General features: G+C 39.9%; 1 protein-coding gene across 6 annotated transcripts; it reads left to right on the top strand.

Annotated features, from left to right (window-relative positions):
- LOC131353586 (DENN domain-containing protein 4B-like) lies at positions 1-27934 on the top strand. Of its 6 annotated transcripts, none has more exons than XM_058390755.1 (29): positions 2-343; positions 13094-13408; positions 13698-13950; positions 14257-14326; positions 14589-14758; positions 14923-15164; positions 15470-15536; positions 16106-16164; positions 16279-16423; positions 16632-16807; positions 17006-17106; positions 17191-17406; positions 17681-17826; positions 18093-18226; positions 18321-18435; positions 18669-18875; positions 19473-19601; positions 19753-19897; positions 19986-20126; positions 20824-21046; positions 21202-21478; positions 21652-21756; positions 22079-22254; positions 22633-22783; positions 22876-23115; positions 23189-23288; positions 24108-24273; positions 24495-24553; positions 24658-27934. In XM_058390755.1, the coding sequence occupies exons 2-29, from the start codon at positions 13113-13115 to the stop codon at positions 24801-24803; spliced, it is 4455 nt and encodes a 1484-aa protein (XP_058246738.1). In that variant the 5' UTR covers positions 2-343; positions 13094-13112; the 3' UTR covers positions 24804-27934. The 6 variants fall into 6 exon arrangements, with proteins under 6 accessions (XP_058246748.1, XP_058246738.1, XP_058246711.1 ...); XM_058390728.1 differs by having other exon boundaries at positions 22630-22783; XM_058390739.1 differs by lacking the exon at positions 2-343 and adding an exon at positions 10591-10713 and having other exon boundaries at positions 22630-22783.
- The last annotated feature ends 61 nt before the right edge of the window (positions 27935-27995 follow it).

The raw sequence follows: 27995 nt of genomic DNA, 5'->3' as shown, positions 1-27995 counted from the left end.
ACGGCTAGAAAGCAGCAGTGCTCTGTCGTATTTTGCCTTTTAATAGATGTGTATTGGTTTTAAACTTCGTGATGGCTGGACACCATAGGCATGGTGCTGTCGCGTAGAGTCATCACGGAAACCCCCCGCTGTTCATTCTAGCTGCGCTGAAACCTCCCCGGAAAATAAGTGAAAGTGTCCGTGTTGCGCTTCGTCCTCCTTTACAGAGCGGATTTCAGCTCGTGCTGTGTTGCTCGGTGTTCAGGAGCGGCCGAATGGACGAGCCTGGCTTCAACATGACCTAAACCTCCCCGGAGATGTCACTTAACACCACGCAGTGTCCGTTCCCAGCACAGGTCAAGTGGTAAGTGAAGAGACAGAATGAAGATTTTGATGGTGTTTTCCAGGCTGTTAGTTTTAAGTGCGTTAGAGAGAGAGAGAGCGCGCGAGAGCTCTGTCTCCCCGCTTATGTGATGTAGCAGTGCTGTTGCAGAACGAGATATATTATCTGTCTGCATATATATATATATATATATATATATATATATATATATATATATATATATAATTACCATGGTGTGGATAAAATAAAGCAAAAATAAAATAAAAACACGTGCTTTTGGATCAGCTCGTTTTAAACGTTAAAAAGCGGACTCTGAGCCTCGGGCTCGTGCCTGACAGTTGAACGGACTCGCCGGTGTTTGCTAATATTTCCGTTAGCTAGTGTTAAAGCAGGGGAGTGTGTGGGGAAGTCTGTGTTTTCACCAACTCACATCATTTCTGTCAAAACATGACGTTTAGCTCAGAAGAACAGGCTTCTTTATAAGTATATTTAAATAATATGGTGTAAAAAACGTTATGTTTCGGTAGCCATTATACCTTCTTGTTTATGAGTGTTATTGTAAATACAGGGTTTAGTTGATCTCGAATGTCTTGTGTTCTACGCAGACAGGAAATACTAATGCAGTTCGTTTAAATAAGCATTTTCTAATCCTTGAAAACAAACCTAAAAATATTATATTAATGTTTATTATTATTATTGTTGTTGTTGTTGTTGTTGTTGTTATTAATGGAGGTTTAACCTTCTAGCTCATCATACTACACTTGTCCTTTTTTTTGTTTTCCTTTATGTCTTTTTTTAACTCGGTAACGAAAATATTCCAGTTTTATTGAAATTGCAGATTTTTTTGGTCTTCTGGAAATGATTTCCTCTGTATGTTTCCATCATGCTCCCTGGTAGCTGGAGGATTCCTCTCAGTAGCTGTGTTCACATGCGTTGTCTTCAATCCGAATTCAGTTTGTCTGCAGACTCTGAATGTGCTGTTCATATGTACGCTACGCATTAGAATCTGATTCAGATATGTGTTTACATGTGCTTTAGGCAATATCCAGGACAAGACCTGTCGGTTTGAAGCGTTTACATGGCTTTTTTTGTCCTATTTACCCGATTATTTCGGATCTACACAACCCCTTTCAATCCAATTTCAATTTCATTTGGACAAATCTATAATAGTAGCGGATTAAATGGATAGTATTAAAGGGGTAATATCATCTCACATGGAACTCAGTGGATGCAGACGTCAAACGCAAGTAACGTGCAGCCACTAGCTTTACCAGACTTTTAACATGCTGAAAAATAAATCACACAATGTGGGCTACTTTTGGATGATGTCCGCCGGAGCGTCCTTACCTATGTTGAAACTCATGTTTATCTCATTGAGCATCAGTTTCTGGTTGCCCCGTCTCTGTCTAGTATATAAGAAAAACTGCGAGTGTTGGGCGCTATGTTGATTTTCAGTGTGAACACACTACAAACAATATTTATACTACAAAATAAGTATGTGAATTTGGATGCACCCAAGCAGCTTCTCCTTCCTAATTATTTGATGCTAAGTATTCTTTATGTTGCTTGCTAGTAACTTTACATTATATCGGAAATTATGTAATGGGTTTCACAGACACCACAACCCCCTCAAACAGGTGTTTTATTTTAAGCCTGTGAGAAGGACCCGATATTAATTTCAACTCTGTTTTACACAATTTGGACCGAAGTGATGCTACTTCTGTGTAGCTGTCTCCGTTCCCCATCCCATATGCCACATTAATACATTAGTACTAGAATAAAATAATCTCCAATAATGCAGTCAGCCCTGTTTATTGTGTCCTCTCATTTATATTGACCTTTTGAATATTGAACTAGTCGTACCAAGCCCAGAGGATAACACATGCACCACAGCTCGAGCGAACAAATCTATCACTTCTTCTACTCATCTCACACAGATACAGCTACCATTTTCACACTCGCTGCATAGGAAAAGTCTCCTATTACACAGCTGATGAAAAGTCATTTTGGGGAAGTGAACTTTTGAAAGTGCTTAGATAGATCTAAAAATGAGCGCTAGAGGAAATAACACATGGAGGAGAATTCAGCCGTGAAGTTTTCGTATAGGGAACTGGAGCAGAGGTTGACACAGAACACAAACCCACATCGTACAGCCGCATGAACACGGATATGTTACGGTCAATAATCAAGTATCATTTTTTGACAGACTGTCCCAATTTTTAAAACCTGGTTTAGAACACAGACTCCACACTGTATACATGTTGCGTATTTGACTTCTGATAGGACGAAACCGTTTTCAAAACAAGTTTAAGCCTGTGCTTTATTTGTGTGTTATTATACTGTCATAAGCAAATCTCAAAAATAGTCATTTCTACTGATATTGTTGCACTTTCCTGGAGTAATAACCACTCTTACTTATTTAAGCTGTAGACAGTCAGTAATTTGTAAAACAAGATCCCAAATTTTCTCAGTCATTAATTTGACATTGTGCATACAATTAATAATTGCCTATTATTACTTATTAATAGTTATAGCAAGTAATTACTATAGGTAACAACATTAAGATAATCAACAGCATTATTATCTATTATGGTAAAATGTGAATGTATCATGGAGCTAAAAGCAGTACGAGCGCACACTTGTACCTGGTCAGGGTCCCGCGTAACCAGACCTTCAGACTGACATTCTGGACCCTAAAGTGCTTATTGTCACAGTTGTAAACATTACAGCTTCCTTCTTCCATGAGGAAAGTAGAGCGTGACAACAGCTTTGTTTACAGATGGACCGTTAAAAAACGCAACATATATGTCTCCCATAAATCCTGTACAATCCAACGTCTTATAAAAACGTCTTAAGGGTTTGCAATTTTGTGCGCCATATGGATCAGATGTTCAACCTACAGTTCATGGGCGTGACGTCTGAGGGTGAGACTAGGGTTGTAGTGGGTACAGGCACACTGCTCATAAGGCAGGAGTAAACCCAGAATGGGACGTTAGTCCATTTCAGCAGACCACTCGCTCACATTCACTCACTGGGACAGTTGATCTGCATTTTTCTACTGTGAGGAAACCAGAAAACCCAGAGGAATCCCATGCAGACATGCACAAGCGCAGGATCGACCTGTCAGGACTGTGAAGCAATGATTATTCATCTATTTTATATCAATACTAAAATGCCTTTGGCACAATATTATTGATATTTCTACGGTTGAATCTGGATTCATTTATCGTCTGTATGAAAAAACCATTTTCCCAAGCTCTATTCAGTGCTAACTTTTATACTATTTTTGATGAAAAAACATCTATAACCCATATTGTACACTATGTACTGTGGAATAAAATACCTATAGGGAATTGTCTTGCATTTGTCCTTTGGTTGCAGGATTTATGTACCATCATTCTATTTTTTTTCCCCATTTAAACGAATAATTTCCTATTAGTTGTTTCCCATTACCACTTACATTTTGACAGCTTTAAACAGTTGTTCTGTCACCAGCTTGTCTTTTGTTTCTCTATGACCGGTGGCACAGGTGGTGTTTGAACACAGTGGGAGTGATGATGGAGCAAAAGGCAGCTGGAGTAGCTTTTTAAAAGACTATGTTGTTTAAATGTTAAATGTAAAGCATTAAAAAGCTTTACATTATCAATCGTTATATCTTTATTTGTTCAACAGCCGTACTTTTTTATCGCTTTACTTATTGCTGCAGAAACAACAGCAACAACTGTGTGCTAAGTGCTGTGGTATAAAAGCGTTATATGCTTTTCACACTTCACTAAACTGTGCTGAACTGTAAACTGGGCCATTGGTTATCATGCAGTATATTTCTCCTATGATTGTCTTCACAGAGCATCTCAGCACACAGGTACACAGACAGCACCAATATAACTGCAGTCTTCCTCACAGACACGAGTCCATTTCCCATACCATTTTCATCCCCGCTTATTATCTGTCCTCCTGGCACATACTGAACTCCAACATCACTGTCTTTCATATACCAGTTTGAGCTGTAAAATAACCGAGGCATGGATCTGCCACATGACAAGTGGCTCTTGCTGTGAAAGAAGATAGTGTGTGTGAGCAGCGCTTGCCTTGACAGGTCATAACTTGTGTGTAGTTTTACATGCTACGCTTGTGTGAATTCAGATGATGTGCAGTAAAATATGTCATTCGCCAGTTACACAGAGCAGTGTGAAAACAGACCCGTTCAACACTAAATCAGTCCTGGAGATGACTTAAAATAAACCCGCACTTTTTTTTTTTTTTTTTGCTTTCATTCTCTCTCTGTCTCTCACTTCCTTTTTGTTACACTCATCCCTCTCTGTTTCCGAATTGAGGCCAGTTGAGCTTCTCTAAAGTAGCAGTATAATTCAGTTGTGATTGATAGATACACATGCATTAGCATAATGAAGTAACCCTTTTTACAGTGCCCTGGCTTTCCATTCTGCAGGTGCAGTGGAAATCGACTAATCAGACTTTTTCCTTTCAGTGTAAACAAATGAATTATTTTAGTGCTACAAGTCTGATATAAAATGAGTCAGGACATTACACAACACATTATAATTTGGAATCTTATGAACAAGCTCTTGGTGCATCTCAGAGCAGAAATGATTTTGATATTGAAGATTCACATTTATGAATATATTATAGAATACTTATACTTATGAAATTCTTAAATCCCTGAGTGTATACATATGAGGCATTAACCACCACTGTGCAGTGCAACGTGACAAAGAAACTCAATGCTGAACGTAGGAATGTTTTGGCCTCAGATAAAAAGAGTTGAAATACAGTCTATTGTAGTAATGTACACCGATCAGGCATAAGATTATGAGCATTGAGAGGTGAAGTGAATAACACTGATGATCTCCTCATCATGGCACCTGTTAGTGAGTGAGATACATTAAGTAGCAAGTGAACATTTTATCCTCAAAGTTGATGTGTTAGAAGCAGGAAAAATGGGCAAGCGTAAGGATTTGAGCGAGTTTGACAAGGGCCGAATTGTGATGGCTAGACGACTGGATCAGAACATCTCCAAAACTGCAGCTCTTGTGGGGTGTTCCCGGTCTGCAGTGGTCAGTATCTATCAAAAGTGGTCCAAACAAGGAACAGTGGTGAACCGGCAACAGGGTCATGGCCGGCCAAGGCTCATTGATGCACGTGGGGAGTGAAGGCTGGCCCGTGTGATCTGATCCAACAGACAAGCTACTGTTGCTCTAATTACTGCAGAAATTAATGCTGGTTCTGATAGAAAGGTGTCAGGATACACAGTGCATGAAGGGTCAGGGCTGTTTTTGGTGGCAAAATCTACCAGATCCAGGTTTTCTCCAATCCACCAATTTGGTTTGTGCTTGAATAAGTCAGATCCAGCACTAGCTTTACTTAACATAAAAGCTGATTTGATTGATCAAGCTTTAAGCATTAATCATCTTTTTACCAGAATACATCATTTTTTAAGTATCTGTTCAGAAAGACTGAACAGATACTGCTGTTAGACTTGTGTTATCATGTGTTATGTGTTATTGTTATGTGTTATTTGTATATTGGTTGAGGTTCAATGTCATAATGGGAAGCATGAACGGAAAATTGACGTCACACAGTATGTATCGGAGCAAGCCTGAAAGGTTACACCTTTAGTCTTGTCTTTGTCTGGAAACCTGCACGATAAACATTACACAGTGGAACGGTGATCCTTTATAGAGACCCATAGACTCTATTTAGTATAATTTATCTAATTATAACCTTAGGCATGTTCAGTATCTCTCAGAGTAATCCATGTGCACAAGTTTGTTCTTTATGCTTAATAATTAACAATGAATTTCTTGTATAATGCATTTGAAACTTCCTATTTAAAATGATGTTGGCTCTTAGTTTGCTTCAACCTGTTCTCACTTGAATTTGGTGCCTAACAATGTTCCCAGACCAGAAACAGGCTTCACCACTTGGATAAAAGCAGAAAGCGAAAATTCAATACATCACCGACACAGAAGGATTACGTAGGGGCCGTCCCTGTTCCACACATTTCGACTGGGCATGTCGTATATTGTGTACATTTTTGTGTAGTTCATGTTTGAAATCAATACTCTGCAGATTTCTTATTCCTCTTTCTGTGAAAGCAGAATAACGCTTGATGAAGTATTTAAATACTCCCAGGGTTTTTTTTGCACAGCTTTAGGAATGACAGTCCGGTGCTTTCTGTGTATAAATATACACTCACTGTTCACTTTATTAGGAACTTCACATTTATGCAGTTATCCAATCATCTAATCATGTGGCTACAGCACAGTGCATAAATATATGCAAATGCAGGTCAAGAGCTTCAGCTAATGTTCAGGCTCATCCAACCTGCACAAAATTAGAAAACAAATTGTTTGGTCTTTTTTCAGTTTTTAGCTGTCCAGTGTTTGGTGAGTCTGCGCCCATGATAGCCTCAGATTCCTGTACTTGACTGACAGGATGTGAACCATATGTGCTCTTCTACTGTTGTAGCTCATCCACCTTAAGGTTCAGTATTTTGTGCATGATGAGATGCTTTTCAGCTCAACACAGTTGTAAAGAGTGATTAGATCCTTTTTGTCAGTTCAAACCAGTCTGGCCTTTTCCCCACTGACTTCTCTACTCAACATGGTATTTTCACCACCAGAACTGCTGCTCACTGGATATTTCTTTTGCCCCAGTTTATGTCTAGAGATTTATGTGGGTGAAAATCCAAGAAGATCAGCAGTTTCTGAAATACTCAAACCAGCCTCTCTGGTGCCAACATGTATCAAATATGTTAAAATGTATTTCTTAGGAACTACATTGAATGCTGCCTTAAAGACAACTTGTCTTATTGAACACTATTATTATCATAGAATAGCTAAATTAAAAATGGCACTGCGACAGAAACTCTAATGACAGTGTTCCTTGTCTATAGCCATTCTTTAAACATAGCTTTATAACATTCGCTGACGTCATCCACCAAGGACAGGGTGACTTAATTCCATAAAAAGCAGTCTTTCGTTGGAGATGTTGGGAAATCCTATGTGTGCCGCACTCTCTGATGTTTCCTATATGACTGAGCAGTTTATTTCTGAGGGTGGCTTTAAATAGATTTGTCTATTTAAACTCTCTGCTCTTCCTCTGGCAGCGTCGACGGACGAACACAACCAACATGTGGCCAAGCAACCAAACACACCGACAACACCGAACCTATCCTCCAGGTCACTCTCACATGCTTGATCAGCCAATCAGTTAGACAGTCCGTGGATATCGCTTTTGTTTTGAAATTGACTAGTTAGTGCTAGAATGCAGGTAAAAAACCTACACCACTGGTCCACTAGCCACACTGCGGAATATTTGCAAAATCTTCGATTCAGGAAAATAGAAAAAAAAAAATCTGTACAGAATGCTGTCTTTATAGTAAAAAATCAATAAATAAAATACTGTATAATGTTCTTATTTTTTCTGATAAATGTCAGTAGTATTGTTTTATATCTAATGACCTCTTATTTCACTAAACAGAAATTTGAATTTTGATGTAGTATATGTTGTTATTAGTTGAAATGATAGATAGATAGATAGATAGATAGATAGATAGATAGATAGATAGATAGATAGATAGATAGATAGATAGATAGATAGATAGATAGATAATGTTTGGTGTTTAGTGTATTGCCAACTAATTGAATCATTAAATAAAAGCTTAAATTACTCAAAATAATCATTAGCAGCATTTCGAAAATCGCTGCTAGATTGTTGCTAACAATATCGTCCATGTTTCTCTCCACTTTATCTCAAAAGCAAAAGGTTGAAAATGACTAATTCTGACTTCCAGCTTCCCACTCTCAACTTGAATGCAGCATTAAATGTGACGTGGGTGTGTCGTTATCTAGACGTGTTGTTGTTTCACTGTTTGAATATTCTGCCTCTGAAACTTTCTCAGCCTCATACTTCATGACTCGAATTCATTATTTTTTGCTCTATTTCTCCAAATTTAAAAAAAAAAACAGTAGCGTAGTTAACCACCATGACCCTGACTCAGACATCGACTAAGGATGAATAATGCCCATGAAGTCTCCAAATACAAGCTTTATATCGGACCTCTTGCTTGCATCTGGATAAAAGTAATAAAGCGTATGTTTTGTTACATCCTGCAGGATCCCAGTCCTGATGCATACCTCCTGGTATCTTAAGCCGTATCTGCCTCACTAAGCAGAGCAACTGAGTGATTAATTACATCTACATCAGATCGAGCTGTGTTTGCAGTATTGATCAAGTGGTGACACTGAAGAGAAGCGATTATTACTCATGGTGGCATGATGATGGTTAAGTCTGTCCAGGTCCAGAGATGACTGATCAGCCTGTAGCACAGTAAAGCACTGTAGTATGGCTGTGTGTCTGTGAGGGGAAAGACTGGTATTGTTTGTGATTCAGCAGTGATGATGTGGGTGTCACTGTGTCAGCTAAGGCTTACCCAACCCCCTCTCTCTCATAAACACACACACACACACACACACACACACACACACAGTTCCTGACACCTCCTGTCCTGTTTGAACATGTACACACTCTCTGAATGGCTTCTCTGTCCCGTCGCTCTTCTCTACTTCCTCTGGCAGCAAGCAGAATGAGCCGACTCTCACACACAAGAATCTCACACACACACGACACACATTTAGCAAAAAAAAGACGAGCTGTGAGTGTACAGATGCTGTTGTTGGTGATTTTGCTTGCCTGGTTATTTACAGTGTCAAGTAGTGTGGTCTGCAGTGTGCAAAGCCATTTGCAGCAGAAAGGCAAAAAGCAGTGTGTATTGCACACTGTGTATGTGTGAACACTGAAGGGGTTGTTGTGACTGTCGGGATTATTAGCTCATATCTGCTGCTTGCACCTACAGGTTCCAGCAGAAGTACTCATCTCACTCGCACACATTCACTAATCTTAAAACGCTACACACACTCGAGTCATTATGGGTTCACATAGTGGGTACAGAAAGTTTTATAATACCTACATGTTTCCTGTGTGTGTGTTGGCTGGGTGTGGGGTGTCTTTGATCATGTTTTTGTATTCTTTCAGCGCTTTTTTAGTTGTAACCCTATGCACTCTCCCAAAAACTCGCAAGATTTGCTTGTCATTAGATGTATGGTACTAATGAGCTTTTTTCTTTAAACTATATTCGTAACCTGTTTTAGACATTAAGGATTGTCTAAAATGCCATTAGTCCAAGACATTGGTCCACCTACTGTATCTGTGGGAGTCATGATATTTTTCGTAGACAGAACTTTACACGTTGGCAGCAACTATAAATAGGAATTAAATTGAGCAAAACCTAAAACATTGATAGTTTTATTCCTAATAATAATAATAATAATAATAAGAGAAGGGTACAATGCTATCTTTGCAAAGCAGAGATGTCTTGTCAGTAATGAGATGCATGAGCATTAAAAGATATCAAAGCTCCTTTTTAGTGTTTTCTTGTTGACGTTTTGACTTCATTAGGTAATTTCATTAGGTTTAAGGTTATCATGTGTAGTTTGTTTTCCTTTGTTAAGGTTAATGATCATGGAAATGTATGTGGTTTGCAGTTCATATGAAGAGTTAGAGAGGAAGATCTATTTAAATTCGTTAGAGCCATAAAATTCAAGTTTCCTTTTTTTTACTGTTTAAAACAAACTATCAAATTCATTTAGTTCCTCAAAACTAAAATTTGAAGCTCCTTTTTATGGACGAGAGAGAGAGACTGGTGAATGAATGACTGTTACTATACCATAGGTAAGAACAAAAATTAATAAGATGTTTGAGAGATCCGAAGGACTTTGCAACTAGCTCCTAAACTGAAACATTCTCATTCACAGCTGGAACATTTTAATATGTATACCATTGTTACATACACAGTGCTTGAATTAGTATTTTAGCCTGGCCTTTTTCAGTATATTTATCTGCATAAGTTGATGATAAACTGCAAAAACCATGCCTGGAGGTTTGCTGGTGTTTAGCTGTGAATTGCTTTTGCTTGTATGAACCATATACAAGCAAGCAAGCTATAAACTTTAGACTTTGCTAACATGAGCTTTAACTATGGTGAATGCTGAGTGCATTTTAGACAGTGTGTCCTGTTTTTCTGTTTTTGTTTTGTCCCCTTAGCACCGTCATTTCTTGCTTTTGTTGTAGAAGCGACACACTGCGGTTCTCTACTTATGTCATCTCACTCACATGTGCGCTTATTCACACAGTCTAAAGTACGACTGCTCTGGTTCTCAGCTTGTTGCCAAGCAACCATTCTGTCCTAATGAGAGGGGAAGTTGGTCAGAGTGTAGCAGGTGTTGAGTCGAGAGCAATGTGGAACATGGATTTGATTCTAGTGACTGGAATTTTCAAGAGACTCTAAGATCAGTGATGTTCAAGGTTATGAGGTAAGAGATCTGATTTGGGATTAGTTTACGGTGAGTATCAACATAGGACGTCAACTCAAACTTGTGTCGCAACAAATTCTGTCATATGAAGGGAATGTATTTTGGTGGTAGTGTGCTTAGCATACTTTCTCATGGCACTTTCTCATGGCACATAATAACAGAGAAATAGCAAAAACATCAATTAAAGGCAAGACAAAGTGGGAGGCAGATTCCAGATGTGAATCCTCCAAGTGTCTAGTTATTTCTGATTAGTGGTATGATATGGCCAAATAAGCTTCAGTTCAGTGTGTCAGTCATGTTCATCGGTAGTATTCGCTACTTAAACCTATCATTCATGTGTTCCTTGTTGATGGCCTACTTTTGTTCTCTGTAACAGGAAGTAGCAGCTGCATTACACCTTTGCCCACTTGGGTAACCTTTTCTGAGGTAAACAGACAGTTTTGCCTTTACATATTTTGATCATGTGTTTAAACAAAACACCTTGACCAGTTTTTAGCTGATCTTTTCAGATCGTATGAAAGAGGATGTTTACTTTACTGATGCTGAGTCTCACTGTCATTTTCTAGCCACAACAGGTGTGTCTCCACAGCCACATGGTTTTCTACCATTTCTCTCACATGAACCTACTAATGGAATGTCAAGCACAGTGCGTTTTACTTTTAGTTATGCATCATAGATTTAATCTATAAATATTTTCTTTTGTGCTGTGTTACTATCTTAGAAAACATACCTCTGTGTATTTGTGTGTGTGTGTGTGTGTGTTAAAGAGTGTATGTATAACTAGGAAGCAGGTTTGCATATTCACTTCCTGTGTGAATTAAACATTGCATGTTTTACCTTGTGGTGTGGTATGTGAAAGTAAACTGTAGTGATCCTTTGTATTGTAGTCTCTTGGCTTAGCACAGCGAACAGAACTGTTTTATTGACTACGGGTTATGCTCATATCCACAGTTCAGATTCTCCTGGTAAGTTATAATGACTGAGTGCTTTTGTCTAAAAGAGAAAATGGATGGCAAATAGAGGCTACGTGGTATCATAACAGGATATAGGGACGGACTGAAGGAAGAGTGTAGGGTGAACTTTAGGCCAGCTGGCAGCCATCTGTCAGAATCACAGTGGAACAAGGATAAAAAAGAGCTGATGATGAGCTGATGTGCTGAAAGTGAGTTATGTAATGAGGTTTTCACTGTTACACTCATAAATGTAACACTATTTTTAATCTTGCTTTTTTTTTTTAATTATTGCGGCTGCATTATTTTGAAATACGCACTTGCATACAGTCCTAATGTGTGTAGTATCAGAGCTGTTGTTGATGCTAAGCTACTGTAACATGCATGTGGGGCCAGTAGTGACTCAGTGATAAAGGCTTTGGGTTCCTGACAGGAAGGATTTTTATTCATATCCCAGCACCACCAAGCTGCCTGAAGGTTTTTGAGTAAGTTGTTTAACCGTCTCTGCTTCAGGGATGCTTTACTATGGCATTCTGACTTCAGCATCTTACAAAGAAATGACCTTTCTAGCATTGAATGTGTGCACATTTACAATGCATTGCATACGTACTCACCCTCACTAGACTTTTCCAGATTCTGTAGTGTTGCAACCTGGAAATGAAGCGGACCTATCGTATAAATAATGTAGTAAATATCCAAAATGTGTCTAACGTTTGATGAGATCAGATTCTCAATCTTAGGGCTGGGCTTTGACAGTATGCTTACCCCGTTGTCCTCTTGGAAGGTAAACCTCAAGCCTTTAGACCGGCAGTGATTGTCCTGCATTTGATCCACCCACCTTGTCCTCACCTCCAACCAGTTTCCCTGTTCCTGTTGATGAGATGGTATTCTCAGGGTGATGACCATTGTTGGGAGGACAAACTTTACATCCTACCAGGAACAGTTGTGTTTATATTGAGATAATATTACAGTTTAGTTGCACAAAGGTGAACTCTGTAATTGATATGTATAAACATGTACACATTTGCCATGAATTTTACGTTAAATGGATTGTTACTGGTGGAATTAGATCTTAGCACGACATTACATTTCAACAAATTCAGGGTTTGGATAACACCCACATCTTCTCTCTATTAATGCCCATATTTAAGCAAGTCTACTAATAATTGACCACATTTCATACTGTGATAGGTTTGACAAAGAATATTGACTATCAGTCTGTCCTTCATTGAGCATCTTCTTTGTTGAATTGAAGATGTTGAATCTTGTTTACTGTTGTTGGTTTTCTCTACTAATGTTTTGAGATGCATCATTTAAAATATTTATTGTTGTAAATTAGTTACCATTGAAATTCCCACGTAAAATTGTAAGTTTGAACAGGGATTACATCTTTTTCACTGTCTCTCTTTCTTTCTCCCTCTCTATATCAGTGGTGGGTAGATAGGCGGTATGACTGAGGAGAAATGTCCTCAGTTGGTGGATTATTTTGTGGTGGCGGGGCTGGCGGGCGAATCAGCTCCGCCAGACGAGGAATGTCAGCAGAGAGGAGGCCGTGGCATGGTGCCCATCAGCGACCTGGTTGTGATTGCCCGTGGCCTCGGAGAAGAAGTGCCCGAGGGCTTCACTTGCATTGAGAAGACATTGGGGGGCCATCCAGCTGAGCTCAGCGCTGGCCTCATCAACAACCCACACATGTTCCTCTGCTACCGACGCAGCCATGACAAACCACCCATTGTGGAGCTTGGGTAGGACATGCCCAGACACAAACACTAACCCACACATTCATAAACACTATCCCTATAATCTCACTCTGCTGAAGAAGAGCTACATGATTTTTAATCTGTATTACAATCTCAACCTTATTGATCCATCAAATAAAAGTATTCTCAATTTGCTGTATAGCATTCTCAGCTGTATAACAGCATTCGCTCACTATTTAGTTGCTTCCAATGATTGATGGTTGGAGACAGTGTGGAGTTCTTCCTACTTCCAAGCCTTATTCTAAAGCTCTGTGATTTTTCTCTTATGTCCCAGTGTGCTGTATGAGGGAAAAGATTCGGTGAAGCAGGGTTGGTATGTGATCGAGACTACGCCGTACAGCCACTGTGCCAGTCTGAGCTCAGGAGCTCCTACCACCCACAAGACGTTCCTCATGTATCGGCGTGCCCCCGACTCGCAGGCCCTGAACACGCTAGGGGTGACCGATATCTCATTACTTATGCCCAGCAAGGGAGAAGTAGCACCACACACCTTCTGCAAAGTGGACAAGAACCTGAATACTGGCATGGTACAGCTTCTCCCTGTTCATCACTTAGCTAATTTATTTCAGATTTTTCTTAGATGGTGCTCTCTACCTTTTTACCGCTTGCGTATTGCATTTTATTTCGCACATCCTTTGTGCAGTGCTTCTTAAATATGTTTTCTTTTCTTTTTCTTTTCCTCATCCCTCCCTTCAGTTTTTTATATCTCTGTCTTTTGTGGTTTTGGCTTTCCTGTTTTTGAATATCAGTTGAGTATCTGTTTTTGAATGACATTTGACTCAGTGCATGTGTGGGTTTTTGTGCTCATGTGTCTGTTTTTGTATGTTATACAGTGGGGGCCGGCACTGTACCTGTGCTATAAGCGGGCTGTAGCGAAAGCCAACGCCCTTGTGTATGAGGCAGGTGAGTGAGACTTTTTTTCCTGTCTCTTATGGTTATGGCTTTAACCAAGCCACGTGCAAGCTGCAGGGTTTGAGGTCAGGTGCAGGTAGAGGGAAGTGTAATAAAAGGAAACAATTCTATGTTAGAGCCTTACTCAGGAATTGTTGTGCTCTTTTTGGTGGCTTTTGACATCAGTAGCTGATTCTCTTTAAACATTGTATTTAGGGATAGTGTGTGTGTTTGTGTGTGTGTGTGTATGTGTGTGTGTGTGTGTGAATTTTAGGGCTGATCACACGCTACCCTGAGGAGGATCTTGAGTCGTTTGCATTGCCGGACTCAGTCCCTGTCTTCTGTCTGCCCATGGGTGTAACTGTAGAGAGCTGGCCACTCAATACCAAGTACCAACTCCCTGTCTTCTCCACTTTTATCCTCACCACCGCATCTGGAGATAAGGTCAGCTACTTCACCTCAACTATTGCTGTCTTGATATAACCTATTTAATCTACTTTCATCTGATCATATCCACTTTGATATTGCCACTTTGATTTATGTGGTGTAATCTGATCACTTCCTTTTTCAGTTGTCCTGATATACTGTCCCTTTTCTCTCTCTTCTAGGTGTATGGAGCTGCTATCCAGTTCTATGAAGCATACCCACGGGAGGCTTTGTCTGAAAGGCAGCGAGTGCGTCTCGGGCTGGTCAGTGTTGTGGACCGCAGACCCATCACCAACCGCACAGTGCAGGTCAAAAAGAGTGTGTGCGTGCTCTCCCACTGGCCGTTCTTCACTGTCTTCCAGAAGTTTCTCACCTTCATCTATCGCTACTCCATCTCTGGACCTCATGTGCTGCCCATTGAGAAGTGAGTGTAACATCACATATTAAAGCTTTTTCCTTTAGAAATGTATAATATGCTTGCTAATTCACCATGCTTGTACATGATTCTTTTCTAGCTTAGTTTGTCCTGCATATCGCCAAGACTGCTTTAATTAGATATTAGGCTCTAAAAACACACTTTCATTATTAGTGTGAGCATAATGTATAAAATTACAAGCCCTTTTCTGCATGAGTCATGCAGTCGTTGTTTAATGAGAGTATTAGGGTTTTCATTTTTGATGTTTATGATCAGCAGTGCTCTAATAAAAGTGGGCAATGGTCTCTTTACAGGCATATCTCCAGTTTCATGCACAACGTGCCCTTCCCTTCACCCCAGCGACCGCGAATTCTGGTACAGGTGAGGCCACTGTAACAATACTACAGAACTGGAGGCGTTACAGTAGAACTGTGATTGGTGCACATACAAAATTCCATAATGCACCAACATACTCATGCTTACAGCTATAGATTATTGTGGTAAATATTGCACACAAATATATGACAAATATGACATGCATAGTTCTGTCAGTGCTTCTGATCATTTTTCCTATGTTTTTGGAGTTGAGTGTGTGCGTATATCACTAACTTCCTCACTACCTCCACAGGAGTTTGATGGTATCACTGCTTAAAGACCGCACAGTTGAGTCACAGGGTAAAAGAGGGTTCTATGATGGCTCAGTATAATCAATAGTAGATTAGCATAATTATTTGTGATCCAAGCAAATACCAATCCTGATGCAATCAGAATCATTTCTCTATTTGCTTTCAGTCTACATGAAATGCTTGATTCTTCAACTGATGAGCAGGGAATAAATTGAAGCATTTGTGAAGATGATATTGTGTTGATGAAGCAGCGGATGGAGTTGCAACTGTGTTTGAAGCACATAATTCATATATGTAGTATAATCTTTTTCTTTTTTTTAACAGCTGTCTCCATATGACAACCTCCTACTGTGCCAGCCAGTGTCCTCACCCTTACCACTGAGGTAAAACTGGTCCTCCTGGTTTAGTTATTTTTGGATTTTGAGCTTGTTCATGTTTGTTCTGTGTTTTAAGATTTGAGATATAAGAAACTGTAAACGTGTGCTGTCTGCCTGCAGCGGTGCCAGCTTTGTGAAACTTCTGCAGAATCTGGGGCCGGAGAACTCATGTACCCTGCTGTTGGCTGTTCTCACTGAGCACAAGCTGCTGCTACATTCCCTCCGGCCAGATGTGCTGACCTCTGTCAGTGAAGCCCTGGTGTCGGTCAGGAGCTTCTCTTTACGCTCACTGTGTATTATGTCTGTGTGCATGGATTAATATTAGTGACACTGAAATGAGTCCACTGTATTCATATTTTTTGTTCCACTTTTTTCATTTACTGACATCAACCTTTTCTGTCTGCAGGTTTTTTTATTCACTTATTTCATTTCGGATTTGAAAATTAATTAACTGAAATAATATCTTCCTTCAGATGACATTTCCGTTGCGTTGGCCTTGCCCGTATATCCCTCTGTGCCCACTTCGGTGTGCAGATGTGCTGTGTGCCCCAATGCCCTTTATTGTGGGTGTTCACTCCAGCTATTTTGACCTGTACGACCCTCCTTCAGATGTGGTGTGTGTGGACCTTGACACCAACACCATTTTCCAGTGAGTCCTTTTAACTGTTGTCCTGGCAACAGATGACACAACAGCCCAATGTGCTCAATGCTGCATATGTCTGGCTCTGAGCGTAGCACCAGTCTCATTGTTGCTTCTTCTGAAAACATAAAGTAATTGTAAAACAGCAGTTCATTTTTTTTATGACTGTGGACAACAGAGACAAACTGAATGAAATAAATCTTTCAGATCAGAAGACAAAAAACCCTTGTCATGGAAATCCTTACCCAGGAAACATGGAAAAATCCTGCTGAACTCACTTACTCACCTGCACAAAACTTTAGAGAAAAGTAAGTATGAAACTCTGCAGTAAAAAATTGGTCCTACCCATCAGTATAAGTTACACCAGAAACTACTCTTTATTTTCTCTTTAGTCTGTACCCCTGGTAATGAAGAGGCGACCCTAGAGTTCTTGCTCACAGATTATGATCTGATCTATGGGCGACAAAAGCAGCTGGAGCTGGAAATCCAGGAAGCCTTCCTACGCTTTATGAGCTGCCTCCTGAAAGGCTATCGCTCCTACCTCCTGCCCATCACCCAGGCGCCCTCTGAGAGAACCACTGACTGCAGTTCCCTCTTCAATTTGCAAGGTGTGCTCCTGACCCAAACTCAAACGCTTATAATCTGTTAATATTTTAGTATCTGATCTGCTGGCTTGTAGCCAAATGTTAGTGTCATAGAATCAGGTCTGATGCCTTGCTGTTAAATAAAATGCTGCAAATGATTCAGTAAATTACTAATGTCACTGATCTTCATGTGGGTTAAATTACTCACTATATAATATTTCACCTAGCTTGGATGAGAAGCTCCAGAGTGGGTCAAGTCCACACTAATCAGAAAGTTTGATGCTTCTCCCTTACTCAGGTTTTCTAAAGTCTCGAGATCGGACACAGCAGAAGTTTTATTCCCACCTCACTAAGACTCAGATGTTCACACAGTTCATAGAGGAGTGCTCTTTTGTCAGCGACAGACACGCATGCCTTGAATTCTTTGACGAGTGTGTTCAAAAGGTCGGTATCATACTGTGTCATATCGTATAATGTTGTATTTTGTAATACAAATAAATATTCGGTAAAAATGTTCTTTCCCCCATAAATTACACGATTTTAGCTTTTTCACACTAGCCATGTTTATATATATAACATTTAAACGTTATATTTCATTGTGTTTTCATAGTAAGAAAAATACTTGGATGGATATATATCTTGTATCTCACACTGTCACAACACCACACTTTTTATTTTTCTCTCTTCTCTCATGTCTCTTCCCTGTGTAGGTGGATGTGGAGAAGCCTGAGGAGGTGAGGCTGATAGATCTTGATGAGACCCACAGTGGGGAGCACACAGTGTTTATAATGCCACCAGAGGAACCTCAAGAACCTGATGGCTCTGAATGCCCTGCGCTCTACAGGTGACCTATGGCACATAATCAAACTATTTTTCACACAGTTAAAGTATATTGTTGTATTTTCTGTTATTTAAATTGTGTTTGTATGTTGATTCAGCTACGAGACATTTCCTATTCTGCATCCTGAGTTGTTTGACCAGCCTCAAGATCAACTCCGTACCACAGCAAAGGGAAGTGCCCCGAGTAGTCCTGCTCCTCGCCGTACTAAACAGGTACACCTTTATTAACCATCTGTGAATTTAACTAGACCTTTTGGAAAGTTTAAGATTAAAGTCTTTTAGACATTTACAAGCTGGCTAGAAATTAACATGGGCATTTATTCACACACTTTTTTTTCATTTTGCAGTCTTTTATGTGGTGTATAATAATATAATGTAATCAATAGAGTGTAAAAAATATTCCGGTATGCATGTAATATTTCATAATTGTGCTCAATGCCTTACAGGAGATAAAGCTGGCTCAGAAATGTGCACAGAAGTACTCTGCAGTACCTGACATGTGGTCCAAGTGTCTGCTGGGCCACTGTTATGGTCTGTGGTTTATCTACCTGCCAACATTTGTTCGGGCTGAGAGCACCAAGGTTCGGGCACTGCAAACCGCTTATGAGGTGCTCAAGCACATGGAGACACGGAAGGTTGTGCTGCCTGACGAGGTAAGACCCCATACCGACCACGGACACCTAACATGACAGTGACAAAGCCCTTTTACGTGACTCAAGAGTCAAACAAGAGTACAGTCTGTATATGCCCTTCAATTTCAGCAATGTCAGTGCTGTCTCTTCTGATTTCCTTCCAAACAAATCTTTTCATGAGCTTAATTTATAGTGTCATATTTAGGTATTTAATACTGACCTCAAATAAAATTTGTTAGTATTTTGTAATCTATTTACAGCCCAAGACTGTTTAAATTAAATTTCAGTCTGTTTAAAGACTGTTTAAAGACTGTTAAATTTCAGTCTTACTTATTGTGCTTACATCAAACCTTTGATTGTGTTTGACTTTAAAATCACATGAGCCCAAGTCTATGATCACAATCACTTATAACTGAGACACCCCTCTGTGTGTGTGTACCTCTTACATAACTTCTGAATAGTTTTGTCTTATAACAGGTGTTGCAAAGCCATTTTATATGGCCACAATAACACAGTAATGTCTATAAACATTCAGTGAATTAACCCTGGGAGTATGGTATGTTGTAAGCTTAATTTTGACTGACCATTTACAACATTGTGTGTGTGTGTGTGTTGCAGGTGTGCTACAGGATCCTGATGCAGCTGTGTGGGCAGTACGGGCAGCCTGTACTTGCTGTCAAGGTCCTGCTGGAGATGAAGAAAGCAGGAATCACTCCTAACGCCATCACGTATGGGTACTACAATAAGGTTAGTCATCCAAACGGCAAGGGGTGGGGTGAACTTTGATCATAATGACTGGATTGGTGCTTAAATATTTGGTAAAAGAAATCAGCTACTCAAATGTACCCCTCTGTTCCATCACAGTTTTTCAGCTTTCTTTCCTTTCTTGTTTTTGTAGGCTGTTCTGGAGAGCAAGTGGCCATCCACCAATCAGGGAGGTCGCCTTCGATGGGCCAAGCTCCGCAACGTTCTTTTGGCTGTGGCACAGTTCAGGCAGCCAATCAAACACAGGCAAAAGAGTGACTCTGTTAGCTCAAAACAAGGTTTGCGTGCTTTGCTCCAGTTTAGCTCCATGAAAAGTAGGGTAGCGTAGCTCATACCCGAGTTTCTGATTATTTTTTTGCGCTGTAGGTAACTCCAACTGTAATCTTCACCCGCACTCCACTCTTGTACGTCAGACCAGCTGGAGTGGTTTGAGTGAAAGTTCAAGTCATGAATCCTTGACTGGTCCCATCACTAAGAGCAACAGTCTAAGCAGTATGCGACCTGACAGTAAGTCAATGGCAAATGTTGCTCACATTAGAACGACTGCTTCTTGTTCAGTTTCAAAAAGATACAGATACAGCTACATGTATAACAAACTGGATACACTTTGTGTTCATGGCAATAATAAGCAAAAAAATTTGTTTAAGAGTCTGTCATATTAACCAGAACCACGGTAAAAAAGAAAACCAGCTTTCATGCTTCTAACTGACTGCCAGAGATGTAGAAAAACATGATTGCAAAAATAGTATGAAAGTGATATTGCTGTGCTGTGTGTGTTGCTCTGGGCTGCAGCATACTCCAATCACTAAATGTGTTTGCTGTGAATGTTCTGACTAACCTCAAATGCTGTTGATGAGCATTATGTGGGTGTTATTTTAAAGCAAGACATGCCAATCAATTCATATTGAAGATTTTTTTTGTCACACACATGATTATATACAGTTTATTACTTGCAATGTAATGGAAACCTGGCCTACTCCTCTTTACACTGTGCATATAAATAACTATCAATTATTATGAAATTAAAATGCAATTACATTAAACATAGTAACTGTAAAAAAAATCACTGATGTTTGTAATATGCAAAAAGAGGATGAAACACTTGCAGGAGGAGGAAATAACATGGAAGAATTCATTTACACTGTTTGTATCTGTATGACTAAGATCTAATTAAACCAAAGTGATTGTGTTTTATTTTCCACAGAATCTAAGTTAGCTAGGAAAGCAATGCTCCAAAACAAAAGCTCTGATGATCCCGCCTCCCGCAAACCTCCCATTAGTCCTCGTGATATGGTTACACCATCCCCAGATCCCTCTGATGACCATGTTAGAGTGCGACGGAGTGACATCTGCTTGTCCAACTTTTACAAAGAGTGTGCAGAACCAGATACAGACTGCAGGTGCCAGCCGACTGAGAGAGACAGCCGGTAAAGATCAGGAGTTAATCTAAACAAAAGTGTTATGGTGTTCATTGTTTTACATTAGAATAGTCATAGTTTTGTAACCTGTTCAAAGAAATTTTGTTTTACATTAATAAAGACCATGATGTAGATTATATTACTGTCTCTTCATCCACCTTCAGATCTGCAGAGCAACGGGAAACGTTGAATCGCAAGGCAGTAGATGAGAACTACAACAACGTGCTGTCCCCGAGTCGTGGACTGGCAGGTAAACTGCAGCAGCTTCTCACACCCACACGTCACCGGAACTCCTCACGCCGTGCAGCCAGCGTGGACGAACGGCGGCCTGCCACTAACGGCCCGTCACGCAAATCATCCGAACAGAGACAGTCTCGCAAATCACAGGTGGCCGAGACTCTGCTGAAAGCTAAAGAGCGACTCTACAATGCCACGTCAGAGGTCAGAGATAGCTTTATCACTCCAATATCCAAATCACAAGATATAGCGTAAAAATATCAGTGTAAAAGTCCAAGTGTATAAAACATTCTAGCTTATAGGCTTCTGAAAAAGTTGTAGGGACATAACTTAATCAGGTGTGAGTACTGACTGTCATTTGCTTTTGTTTCTTTCAGAGCTCTTTGTCTGTAGGTAGTGACATTGACCTGTCAGACCCTCCAAATTCTGGTTTTTCACTCAGGAAGTCATGGGATTCTACACAGGAAGGAGCAGGGCTTGAGGTAATTTCACAAAGCAAAAAAACCCTAAGTTTTATAAAGAACTTCTCTTTTTTCTCCCTTTCTTTTATAAATGGTTTCCTTGTGAAATGACTGACTCATATCCTGTACTGGCATAACCCCCAATGTTACCAGTCAAGAAAATGTCACCATGTTGTCATCTTTCTTGAAAAAATACCATTACAAGACATATTTGAATCAAAGGAAATGTTCCAATTAAAATACATTTCTAAACAATAAATATAATTAAGAATCACGGTTGATACTGATAGTGTTATAGTGGTTTGTGATAATAGAGGACCTAAAGCCGTTTCTTTTTGCCCAGGTCTTGATGTCGAGCTGCACGCTTTGCCGGAGCTGCAACTCGTTGGTGTATGATGAGGAAATCATGGCAGGCTGGACATCTGATGACTCTAATCTTAACTCCAGCTGCCCGTTTTGCTCAGCAACCTTCGTACCACTGCTTAATGCAGAGATCTGTGACCTTGGGCCAGTCAGAAGGTACCATGTCCTGAGCATGCCTGCTGTTTTGAAGTTTGTTCTGAATTCAAAATTGATTATTGTATCCATAGTGAAACGCCAGAAATAAACCAGCAGAAATAGTCTTTTTTCAGTCGTTATGGTTGTCAGACTAAACTAATTTTGCTTCATAGCTTTGCTGGCATCATCGAATCCTTTTATTTCTTTAATTTTGACATTTTTAAATTATTTCACAATATGTGGTTGCTTTTACCATAAGTCTTGAAGGATCAATACAGTACAGTATATGCAATTTTGCAGATTCACTATGACTGTACAGATACGTTTATACACTAAAGTTTTTCTGTTTTCTTTTTTCATGTATGTATGTATGTATGTTTTCATTTCCTATGAAAGCAGTCAGTATCGCTGTAACTGGAACATGGAGGATGAAGTGGAGAGTGCAGTGAGGCCCCCTTCTGGCCATGATGGCGTTCTGTATAACGGTGTGAATGAGCATGATTCCAGTTCAGAGACCAGCACATACTCTGAGAACAGCAGTAATACTCTAGTAAGACTGCTTTCTCTACTCTTTTCCAATGTTCTGTTTCAGCAAATGTATTTAAATTGATTGACACTGTGGAAATACTTGTGTGTGTTTAGAGCTCGTCTTTGGGTGGCACCCCTCAAGTGACAGTGGCATACCTGAGCCCTCTGGTCCTGCGTAAAGAACTGGAAAGTCTTTTGGAGAATGAGGGAGAAAGTGTTCTCTCTCAGGTCCAGTTACTGGACAGCCACTCCATCCTCTTCTGGAATCTGGTATGGTACTTCACTCGCCTTGGCCTTCCTAGCAATCTCCTGCAGCTGGTGCGGGCCTCTCCACTAGCTTCACAGATTTCACAGGTACCCCACACACACACACATCAGAATTCATGAAGTAGATATGATTATGTAACATTGATGTGGTGTTTTCCAGAACCCAGAAAATACTTCAGTAAGGGTGAGGCTACTGTGGGACACTTTGACGCCTGATACAGATTACTGGCCACCTCTCTATGTGCTCTGGAGAATACACAGTAAGTAGAGTCGCATTCATACAGACACAGTGCATAGATTTTTTCAACTGCAATCTTTCAAGCTTCAAGTAAAGGTTGCTAACTGTAGCATAAAAACAGCCTGAATTCACAGTTGGATCATTTTCAACTAATGTTGGTGGCCTATTTTTGTGATCATAACACGAACACAAAGATAAAGCATACAGTACCACTGCTGGTGCATATAGGCTTTTTTTTTTTGCTATCTATGCAAAGAGTAGTGCAAAGCTTATGTGTGCTAATATGCTCTCCAATTAAATATCATTGTTCTCCAAAAGCTCATTTGGACATTTTGGTAATGAAACACAGTTTGATTCCATGTGTAGATTTTATGTCAGTATTTGACAGGATGGATAGGAAGAATGGCTGACTGTCACAACTACATTTTTTTTTTATGTCTGATCATGCCTTGTTATGGGTATTTACTCATTCTCAAACATTGCATTTATATTAACCTTATCTTTTTAGTGAAATCTGAACAGGAAGCAGTTCAGTATATTGTATATAGGTAATGTTTTCACAATGTTTTGGGCAAAGTAGACTATTTATTTTGAAGTATGGTGTCATAAATAGTATAGAGCCACAAAACTGGGTTCTACAAAATGGGACAGGATTTATAAATCTGTGCTGAACCAAATTAGTAAAATGCTTGCATTATCCTTTTGATTTTTTGTGTCTAAATAAATACTAAATACTGTATTTTTTTTTTTTAAGTCTCTTTGATAATCAGGTTATATATAAGATGAAATATTGGCTGTATAGTACATATCTCTGACTGTTGTGTTGCCTCTTTTCTGCCAGGTGGAGTGCCGATGCGTAGCTATGCATGGCGCAGACACAACCATCCCTTCACCCTTAGCTTTCTGGAGGAAGTCCTGCGCTGTGTCGGTATGAATGAGGTACACAAGGCCATCACATTCTTCCTGGATACCATCGCCAAGCAACCAGGCACTCCCCAGATACAGAGGTGAGGAGTATAGATTGATGTGAGCAAATATAGCGATTGTAGTATGCTGTATGACAACCAGCTAGAAAATTACCTATATCAATTCACTGCCATCAAACATCAAAGAAATGTGCTGAAACACACTATGCTGTACAATAAGACCAGATAAAGCATTTTATTGAGGAGAATTGAGACTTCAAATTCTAACACATAACTCACTAACTTGCTTTTCCTATTCACAGGAGTTTGTACAGGGAATTTCTGTTTCTTACTTTGGCTGCTATGGGCAAAGACCATGTCGGTGAGTAGACTAAAATCAAATAAAAATGAGAACAGTTCTGGCCACCAGGTCACTTAAAATAATATCTACTTCTGTCACATTCATTATGTCTCTCTGCACTCCAGCTGCTTTTGACAAGAAGTACAAGGCTGCTTACGCCAGACTGAGTAGTTCCCTGGGTCGAGATGAGCTGAAGAGGAAGAGAGCTCAGCCACCTAGTCCCAAAGCTGTGGACTGCAGACGCTGTTTCCTGGTGCCCCTGGACTGCTGAGGGTTGACACAGAGATACTCATGCTCCACAGCTTGGACACTTCTCTCTCTCTCTCTCTCTCTCTCTCTCTCTTTCTCTCAGTGGCTGCCTTCTGCAGTTATCCCCCAAAGTCAGTCCTGATTGGGCCTTTATTTCATCGAGTCTCACACATCTCCACATAACAGTCAATGAACCTTTGTTCTGATGCCCCATTTCATCTTACGCTCTGCAGCTTTAGACACATGGTACTTATTGGCAACATAACAATTCTCTTTGGCCAAGAATCTGTTATCTTGTTCATTTTTATTTTGTTTTCAGTTGCCTCAGTTAATTTTTTCGGGGCATGTCTTACCAGGTCTATCTATTTGTAGTACAGCAGAAATTTAGATATTCACCGCTGGACTGAGTTTTCTCTTTGCCAAGTAACTAAACCTGGACACTGCAGTCATGCTTCAGTGGCATTCTGATCTATGCATCGAGCAGATCATCATTATACCAGCATCACAGTATTAACCATTTGTTTTTCAGACAAGGCCTCATAATCCCATTACTCATTCGGAGTGCACATTCTGTAATCCCGCCTGTGTGTGTATGTGTGTGTGTGTGTGTGTGTGTGTGTGTGTGTGTATGTATGTGTGTGTGTGTGTGTGATTGTAGCTTACCAGACAGCCTACATTTAAAAACCCTTTAAGTTCCTCTCTCTTTAACCACTCTCTATATTAGCTCTTATTGACTTCTGCTACTTATAGTTGGCTGTGCCTCCAGCAATTAAGCTGTGAGAGAGAAACTCTTAGTGCGTGGGATCCACTAAACCACTGGGATGAAACTTCAGACTGATGAAGTTTCCTCCAGAAGAGGAGGAAAGACTACATTGTGGTACGGACTAAGTCTGGGATGTGGAAGGCATTCAGCTCTGAAAACAGGAGCACAGAGGTGATGAGTATAACAGGCAACCCAAAAAAAAGCACTGAAGACTGAACTGCCTGGATACACTGCAGTGGAGTGGAGGATATGAACATTAGGAACTGCGCTCTGCTAAAGACTCGTAACCAAAAGACTATCTAATTGGAATTTACCTCCTTCTTTGTTTTGTTTTTTATTTTGTTTTACTTTTATGCAGTCTGATTTTATTGTTTTAAAAACATTAGATGTGTGTATGAGCCTTGCCGATGTATGTGTTCAGCTTTCAGTCACCCAGACATTTATTGAGGGGAAAAAAGCCTTACATCTCCACTTTCCCATGTTTAAACCTAACCTTACCTTTCCTTTAAACTTTAACCCATGAGGCGCTGAAAATCACATCTATCAAGGACATAGTTATCCAGCCTCTAGGGCACTGAGCTGTCTCCTCCTCCTGGACTTTTGGTTGTCTCCACCCAGGTAGAAGGTGCTGGATGTGGTTTGACTCCATCCTATGGAATTGTTGTTTCTGTAATGAGGGTTATATGGAGAGAAAAGGGTAAATGGTAAATCTCATGTGTAGCATGTGGGGGCATGGTTTAGTAGGAGCAGCTGGATGGTGGTGAATGGGGGCCATCTAATGTCAATCATTACACCTGTAACTCATTCACAAAATCCAGACTACAGACTCCTGCCAAATCACACTGATACTTGCTACAGGAACGCTTAATGCTTTACTTTTGCTGGACCACTGAACAGCTCTGTGTGTTTGTGTGTCTGTGCGCTTCTTCAGCCCTTTCTGCCTTTTTGCAAAGTTTTTGGTTTATCTACTGCCCTGAGAGGCACATACACACCTTGCTCAACCCCTTCGCACTGTGTAGACCTGTGTCAATACTGCACTCAGAAACACGCCTCACTAACTTGCATACGCGCACAACCAACAGTCAAGTTAAGGAGTCACACACATTGTTGTAAAATCCATACAGCACAGTCAGACTGAACTACAGCTCATTTAGTATCAGCAGGAGATTTGCAATGCTAAACTGATTCTCTGATCACTCCTCACAGTGAAACTGAGTGAGAATGAATCCTCCTCCCCGATGGCCTTATTCCAGCTTCTTTCACTCTGGGGGTATGCTTTGGAGGGGTGTCCTGGTGTCAGTGATTCTCTTTGCGTATATATACATATTTAATCTCTGCTGCTGATCTGAGTGCATGTGGTAGATCTAACATTTCCACTGAAGACGTGTTCGATACCTGGCCATAGATGAGTGCCAAGGCTATCTGAACTCTCATCCATCACTGTGGCTTCAGATCATTTAGCAATATGGTCAATAGGAACGTGCTTAGAAAAGCTGTTTTGCCAATCTTTATTACTATTGCGTCCAGCCTTATAATGTGACAATGGCCTTCACAATGTCCTTTACCTCCTCTCACTTAACCCCTATGTTTTGTGTCCGTTCTCTTTCTGCTAACTGTCTGTGGCTTCTTTTACGAGTCATAATACTTTTACTTGTCATGTATGTTTAAAGTGGTGTAGCGCATATATGTTTCTGTGTGGGGTTATGAGTCACCTTATAACCATAATGAAGAGAGATAGCGTTTGAATGAGCTATTATATGTTCCTCTGAATATTTGAAAACTAGGGGTGGAAAGCTGTGATTAATAGAGCTATAATCATTTCCGTATAGAAAGGTCATGATGATAGCATTATGTTGTGTAATGTTTAGTCTTAGGACATAAATCAGCACTGACATTACTGTTAGTAATTAGCTACAGGTTTAAAAGAGACAAGGGGGGGGTGAACGAGTCAAAAATATATTCCTGTTCAGGAATGAGAGTCCTCTTTTTTTGCCCATTTGTTGTGCCGTGTTGTATAATGATGACCAGCAGGGGACGGCATGCCAAAGGGAGTTTTGCTCAAAAAAGGTCTGCAATGATTTCACTGTATTTTAATGCATTTGGACTGCAACATGAGGAAATTTGAGTTAGGACAGTTTTTATTTTTTAAAATTAAATGGAAAAACAAAGGATTTGCAGAGCTATATTTAAGATGTGTTGTGTTTGCTGTAGTAATTTATATAGATGTTAGTTCTGTTGTGAATTTTTTTTTTATGTTAAAAAAAAGAAAGGAAAAAAAAATGACCCTCATGGTTGTGTTTTGTTTGATTGTGGAAGTGGTGGATCCGTTTTGGCCATGGTGTAACAGCATCCACAATGTAACATTAAAGTCTCTCATACATTACTGTAAACATTGATGTTCCACATTGCAGGTTTATAAAGAGGTTGTTTATAAGCAATGTCAGGAAAATT

Source organism: Hemibagrus wyckioides, linkage group LG01, assembly GCF_019097595.1.
Source record: "Hemibagrus wyckioides isolate EC202008001 linkage group LG01, SWU_Hwy_1.0, whole genome shotgun sequence".
In the NCBI taxonomy this organism is placed as follows: Eukaryota; Metazoa; Chordata; class Actinopteri; order Siluriformes; family Bagridae; genus Hemibagrus; species Hemibagrus wyckioides.
This window is presented reverse-complemented; position numbering and strand designations above follow the sequence as displayed.

What these genes read in the sequence shown, in the direction of transcription:
- LOC131353586 (XM_058390728.1), top strand. Translation starts at nt 13,113, where the DNA reads ATGACTGAGGAGAAATGTCCTCAGTTGGTGGATTATTTTGTGGTGGCG. An exon ending in CCACCGCATCTGGAGATAAG is followed by an intron (nt 14,759 to 14,922) that starts GTCAGCTACTTC and finishes TCTCTCTTCTAG; the next exon opens with GTGTATGGAGCTGCTATCCA. An exon ending in TCCTCACCCTTACCACTGAG is followed by an intron (nt 16,165 to 16,278) that starts GTAAAACTGGTC and finishes GTCTGCCTGCAG; the next exon opens with CGGTGCCAGCTTTGTGAAAC.